Source organism: Beta vulgaris, chromosome 8, assembly GCF_026745355.1.
Source record: "Beta vulgaris subsp. vulgaris cultivar EL10 chromosome 8, EL10.2, whole genome shotgun sequence".
Lineage (NCBI taxonomy): Eukaryota > Viridiplantae > Streptophyta > Magnoliopsida > Caryophyllales > Amaranthaceae > Beta > Beta vulgaris.
The window spans coordinates 42,445,804-42,453,131 of NC_079209.1; the positions used below are offsets into that span (position 1 = coordinate 42,445,804).

The following is a 7,328-nucleotide window of genomic DNA, read 5'->3' on the forward strand; positions in this document are numbered from 1 at the left end:
TTAATTAGACCAATGGTAGCTATTAGTAGCCATCTCCTCAAGCAAAGCCTTGGCTTCAGCAGTTGTCTTACCCATGAAAGCACATTCGGCTATAGCATCAATAGATATTTGAACCTCATGAGACAACCTATTATAGAATGTCTGAATAAGGAGTTATGATGAGGACGTTGCCTTTGTAAATCCTTGTACTTTTCCAGGCTTCATAGAGTGATTCATCATACAACTGAGTGAAGGATGTGATCGCATGTGCATCTTGGCAGCATTCTTAGGAGGAACGTACTTCTGACAGGAAGCAATGGCTACTTCATTCCAACTTGTGAACTTGCTCGCATGATCTTGACTCTTAAGCCATTCTTCTTCTCTGTCCGTAAGTAGTAAGGGAACAAACAGAAGCGAAGAGCTTCTTCGGAGGTCCCATTAATCTTCTTAGTATCACACTTTTCAAGAAAAGAGTTGATATGTTCATTTGGATTCTCCATACAACTGCTACTAAACTGATCTTATTGAATGAAGTAGACCAGATGGGTTTTAATCTCAAAGTTTTTTACCTTTACAGTTGGCCTAGTAATGCTAGATGTAGATGTGACATCTGACATATTATATTGACGAGCCATTTCTTCTCTCCAATTAAGTAATATCTAAACTAATAACAAGATATGTCAAACTATTATATATATGATAATTAAGACCATAAGATTAAGCGTCATCACTAATATGAATTAATCATAACATGACTCACATCCTAGTTATTGGATTATAGCTTAGGAGAGATTGACATTCCCTTATAACTCATTAATAAAGCATAGCTGCGAACGAAAATTAAATCCTTAGTCATTCCTCAATACCTAGAACTCACTTCCATGATAGTAAAAGATCTAACTAACATGTATGTGTCCTGATCTCATGGCTTACACACATAATTAGAAGCATTGAAAACCAATGTGGAACAATTCCAAATTCTAGTTCTCACCTATTTTAATGGTACAATACAAATCAATGCCAAGATTATATAAATGAAGACCCAACTTTCGTTGGTAACTCACTTAATAAAATAATAATTTAGCAAAAAACAAATAATCTAACTTTAACTCCAGCTTTCGTTGATAACATAAAACTGGGGCGAAATCGAGATGCAAAATTGACAAACAAGAACAATCTTATCAAATCCTAAGCATATAACTCAATAACATGGAAATTGAGAAAATTTACATGATCAATCCATACTGGGGCTCAACTAATCTTAGATAAAAGACTACTCACTAATCATGGCAATGAAATCAATAAATATAACTGAAAACATGATTAAATGAAAAGAGAAAGCGAAGAGTAAAACTTGATTAATAGTGCGTGAATGATAGATGAATCCCAATACTCGATCAAAGACACAAACTTCAGACTCCAAGTTTGCAAAAAAAAAAAAAAAGGAACTAAACTAGTGCTATAACCCAATAATAAGGTAATAATCCTCTATAGAAAACGATCCTAAGTATTTATATTTTTCGAAAAACTAACTAAGATAAAAATTGAGAAAATATCATTAAGAAAACCGCAAACCCGCGCCCATCGCGATCCCCGCCCAGAACCACGCAAGCTCCACGAGTTGTGCCTCATGCTGCGATCCACGGTAAGCTCACTACCAGAAAATAGGGCTATAGCAACACCCTTTTATACAACAGTTTTAATAGTGTTGCTATATCATTGCTATTGCAACATTTAATAATTATTAAGATGAGTAAACTTTAACTTTGGAAAAACGTTGCTATAGAAAAACTATTGCAACAGTAATATATTATGACTATTTTATTATAACAGTTTTTAGTCTTTTTATTTTTGGAAAATTCCTAGTTTGTAAATTTATATTTGGTAGCAGCGAAAAAAAAAGATTTCTATCAAGTGATCTCCAACTTTATATATACATAGGGACCTTATTAAGCTTATATTAAGCTAACCCATCACAATCACAATCACAATCACAACCATAACACAACCCTCACCACCACAAACACCCAAACACCATCCCAACCACTCAAAAAAAACACCCACTTCAGAAATTGAAGGTCGGAGCAAAGGTATAACAACCCTGAATTTCCCATACTTAAAAAAAAACAGCTTTATATAAATAAACTCGGGAATCCAAAGGTTCTATGCCGCGATGATTATTAATAATAACCGCAAGGCTAATGGTTCTAATTAAAACAATAAACAATAATTTTTAACTAATTATTACAGACCAACTAAATAAGATGTAAATTAATTATTACAAACCAGAACATAAATCTTATAGTCAAATAAATAACAACGGAAGTCTTTTTAAAGTCTTATTAAATCGAAAGAGATCCAACGCACTCTTTAACCCAACTGGAGCTAACTATCTTCAAGTCCTTGCACGTTAAACAATTTAATATCAGCCAAAGGTTGAGCAAGATTTAATACTGTAATAAAACAAAACTATACAATATGCAGGTAAGATATATAGGAATATCTTAGAAATTCTTGAGCCTAAATTAATTAAACTCTTCAAGCTCTACAACTTTCATTAAGGATCCAAGGTATGAAAACGACAGAATTATTGAGAAATCGCCAAAACAGTAGTTGCGTGCAAAAACAAAACACACAACGAAAATGGATATTTATAACAACAAACCATATTGAATCAAAGATTACACACAGATCAATTATACATATTGGGTAACAGAAATTTTTCCCAAATCAATTTATACAAGAACCCTAAATTTGATAAATACTCAAATTCAGATAATCAACCATTACGAAACTAAAACTGAAGATCATAACTTACTTGATTAGGGAAAGTAATAGGGTGAAATTACTCTGAAAAAGACCCGATTTTGATTTCTTTGACCCAACTTTTCCGACCCGAAAACTGCAAACCCAAGAACCAATCCTCCTCTTTGAAAACCAACAAGTCGAAAATGAAGATGGAGATGATGGATCGAGGTTGAGGTAATGATGATTGGTAAATTTTATTGGTTTTGAAGGTTTGATGTTCATGGAGAAGTTGAATAAGGTAAAGGTTGAAGAATATGTTGTGCGTGAGTTTTGGGTTGAAATAAAGAAGAAGATGCACAAACTTCTTTCTTTTTCTTTTGGCTTTCTTTTCTTTTCTTTTTTTTTCTTTTTTTTTCCTTTACTTCCACTCCTTTTCTTCTTTACTTTCTCACTCCTTAAAATACTAATAACTAGGTATTGGGTTCTAACTTAACCTTGTAAAATTAGGAGCTTATTTTGACCACTTATAGAGTAAAAAGTCTAATATAATAAAAAATATACTTTAAGTAAAAGAAATTTTGAAATTAAATAATTTAATACAAATAGTTACTAATTGAGTATAAAAATATGGGGTGTTAGAATCTACCCTCCTTGAGATAAGTTTTGTCCCGAAAATTAAAGTATTACTCAAATGATCAAACTTATACTCTTGTTTCTGAAAATAGCTAACAAATTTTGTCATAGGAATCATCGTAATATAGTGAAGCACATCGAAGCTTTATCAGAAAACTTTCAATCACACATGCACAAAATTACTATGAATTCTACCCCCCTTAAAAAGGGGGTTACGTCCTCGTAACTAAAAATTTACCTGAGTGAAGAGATGGGGATACATAAGACGCGTCACATCCCCAGCTTCCCAAGTAGACTCCTCCGAGTTGTGGTTGGACCACAACACCGTCACGATCTTTGTCTCACCTTTGCGAGTCTTTCGAACTTTGTGGTCCAGAATCTGAACTGGAAACTCCTCATAAGTCATGTTATCATCTAACTGGAGAGACTCTGGTTGTAACACATGCGAAGGGTCACTAATGTATCTCCGCAACTGAGAAACATGGAACACATTATGCGCACGATCAACGCCTGGCGGCAACGCCAATCTATAAGCCACCTCTCCTATTCTGTCCAGAATCTCGTATGGGCCAATGAACTTAGGGCTTAACTTGCCCTTCTTCTCGAATCTCATAACTCCTTTCAAGGAGAAACTTTAAGAAACACCTTCTCCCCCACCTGAAACTCCTCATGGCGACGATGCTTATCACCATAGCTCTTCTGTCTATCTTGTGTCGCCTTCATTTACCTGCTCAACAGTCTCCTGAATCATCTCTGGACCAATCACAACCGACTCAGCAATATCACTCCAACACAAAGGAGTACGACAACGCTTACCATACAAAGCTTCAAATGGTGCCATCTGAATGGTAGAATGATAACTGTTATTATATGAGAACTCAATCAAATCAAGCTTATCCTCCCAAGATCCCTGGAACTCTAAGGCACAAGCCCTCAACATATCTTTCAATGTTTGAATAGTGCGCTCCGTATGACCATCTGTAGCAGGATGAAAAGTTGTACTCATCTTCAACTTAGTCCCCAAAGCTTCCCGAAGCTTCTGCCAAAAGTTAGACAAGAATCTGCGATCCCTATCCGAAATAATATCACTCGGAACACCATGAAGTCTAATCACGTGCTCTCTATAAGCAGTAGCCAATCATTCATGCTTCCAAGTAACCTTCATGGGAACGAAATGAGCAGACTTGGTAAGACGATCCACAATAAGCCAAATCATATTATTCCCCTTTGGTGTCCTCGGAAGTCCACAAACGAAATCCATTGAGATCGAGTCCCATTTCCATGTAGGAACCTCTAAAGGTTGAATCATCCCCTGAGGCCTCTTGTGCTCACTCTTGACCTTCTGACAAGTCAAGCATCTCGAGACATACTTAGCAACATCTGTCTTCATATGAGGCCACCAAAAAGTCTACTTGAGATCCTTGTGCATCTTATCCCCTCTAGGATGAACTGAATCTTGTGCTGAATGAGCTTCTTCTAAGATCTTTTCCTTCGACTCAGGAACATTAGGAACACACCATCTCCCCTTGAATCTCACGCTAACATCCTCAGCCACTGTGAAGGCTCATTGGCTTGCTGGTCCTTTAAGAATTGATCAAGTACTTGTGCTTTCTTGATCTCATCATACAAAGTGGACTGAATCATAAGAGAGTTAAGCTAAGCTCCCAATTGCGCTATCTTCACATCAAGATTCTGAAACACTTCTCGAAGTCGATTCCTCGAACGCATGGTCTGCAAACAGTGAGAAGATTTCCTACTAAGTGCATCTGCAACAACGTTGGCCTTACCCTCATGGTATTGAATATCAATATCATAATACTTTATTAGTTCTAACCATCTCCTCTGTCTCATGTTCAACTCTCTCTGAGTGAAGATGTATTTAAGACTCTTGTGGTCTGAAAATATCTTGAATGATGTGCCAAGTAGATAATGACGCCAGATCTTAAGTGCAAAAACAACAGGTGCCAATTCTAGATCATGCTTCGGATAATTCAACTCATGGTTCTTCAGTTGCCTAGAAGTGTAAGCAACAACCTTTTTATCCTGCATAAGCACGCAACCAAGACCATTCTTCGACGCATCTGTGAACACTTTGTACTCAAGGTTACCATCAGGTGAAGTCAACACAGGAGCTGTGGTGAGACGCTCCTTCAAAACCTGGAATGCCTTCTCACAATCATCATCCCAACGATACCTAGTATCCTTCCTCATCAATGCACTCAAAGACCGAGCTATTTTCGAGAAGTCCTTCACAAACCTCCTATAATAACCTGCCAAGCCAAGGAAACTGCGAATCTCAGTCACACTCTTTGGGGTAGACCATTCTGGAACAGCTTGGATCTTTGATGGATCAAATAAGACACCCTCCCTAGAAATGATATGACCAAGAAAAGCAACTTTCTCCAGCCAGAATTCGCACTTGGAGAACTTAGCATACAACTTATTCTCCCTCAATACCTGCAAAACAGTGCGAAGATGCTCTTCATGCGCACTAGCATCCTTTGAATAAATCAGTATATCATCTATGAACACCACCATAAACTTATCCAGGTACGGCCTGAATACTCGATTCATCAAGTCCATGAATACTGCTGGAGCATTAGTTAATCCAAAGGGCATAACAGTAAACTCATAGTGCCGATAGTGAGTTTTGAAAGCTGTCTTAGGAACATCATTCTCTGCAATCCGAAGTTGATGGTATCCAGATCTCAGATCAATCTTCGAGAAAACTCCAGCTCCCACTAACTGATTTAACAAATCATCTATTCTTGGCAAGGGGTACTTGTTTTTCACTATAACATTATGGAGCTCTCTGTAGTCAATGCATAGACGAAGACTCCCATCTTTCTTCTTCACAAACAAAATAGGTGCACCCCATGGGGATACACTATGGCGAATAACAACTCTTCTAATTAAGCCTTAAGCTATTTCATTTCAGCAGGAGCCATTCTGTAAGGAGCCTTAGAAATATGTCCAGTTCTAGGCATGAAGTCAACATTGAACTCAACATCACGTCTCGGAGGCATGCCAAGAATATCATCAGGAAAAACATCTACAAACTCATTGGCAATACGAACATTTTCAACACGTTGCTCTTCCTTGCTATGGTGAACATGGAACAAGTACATAGGACAACCCTTCCTCAAATAAGATTTTATAGTCAAAGCATAAATGATTTTCAAAGAATACCCTCTATAAAACTCATGGACTCCACTAGGACCAACTACAGACACCTTTTGTTTCTCACAACTATCCTGGCTTTATGTGTACTAAGCAAATCCATCCCTAGAATTACATCAAAATCATGCAAAGGAAAAGTTATCAAATCAGCTACTAGGGTGGTACTACCACACATAATAGGGACATCTGGATACAAATTATTACAAGTTATGATCACACTAGAAGGAATAGAGATGTCTACATCATAAGTTTTAGAGTTCTCTAACCCTAACTTTTTCACAAGAGGTTCAGATACAAAAGAATGAGAAGCACCAGAATCAAATAGCACATAAATAGACATGGAATCAATAGAAAAAGTGTCAGTTACCACGTTGCCCTTGGTGTTTGCCTCAGTCTGGTTTTTATACCTTGGAATCAATAGAAAAAGTACCAAGTACCAGAATTGTGTGAAATCTAGAACTATATAAAAGTAGGATACATAAGACCAATAGCTGGAAATCTCGCCAAGTTTACTTTTCAACCCAATTTGAATAACTCCATTATCATTTGTAGATCAAAAGTTGTGAGTAAAAGAGTGGATAAGAGTCTGTCTTGGCACTTCTTTAGTAATGCTCTGTTACATTCGTGCCCAAATTCATCCTAAAGAGATAGGTTGAGATCCTCATGTTAATTACCTTATTTATTCAGATTTATTATACAAGCTTAGCCAACAACAGTCTATGTGCACGAAATCATCTTAAGTTCTTCAAAAGAAGCAAACTGAAAGGAGTAAGTGGAATTTGAGTAAA

The 7,328-nt window shown here is 36.8% G+C and overlaps 1 protein-coding gene across 1 annotated transcript; it reads right to left on the reverse strand.

The window, feature by feature from the left end:
* On the reverse strand, nt 1–3,973 carry LOC125492760 (uncharacterized). The gene is made up of 2 exons (XM_048635474.1): nt 3,599–3,973; nt 1–141 (listed from the first exon to the last, which is right to left on the reverse strand). The coding sequence occupies exons 1-2, from the start codon at nt 3,971–3,973 to the stop codon at nt 1–3; spliced, it is 516 nt and encodes a 171-aa protein (XP_048491431.1).
* Nucleotides 3,974–7,328: the final 3,355 nt, after the last annotated feature.

Bases quoted from the DNA above. Each gene is read 5' to 3' on its own strand.
- LOC125492760 (XM_048635474.1), bottom strand. From the start codon at position 3,973: ATGAGATTCGAGAAGAAGGGCAAGTTAAGCCCTAAGTTCATTGGCCCA. The intron at 142-3,598 runs GTAAATTTTTAG...CTCCTTATTCAG, and splicing joins ATCCCCATCTCTTCACTCAG to ACATTCTATAATAGGTTGTC.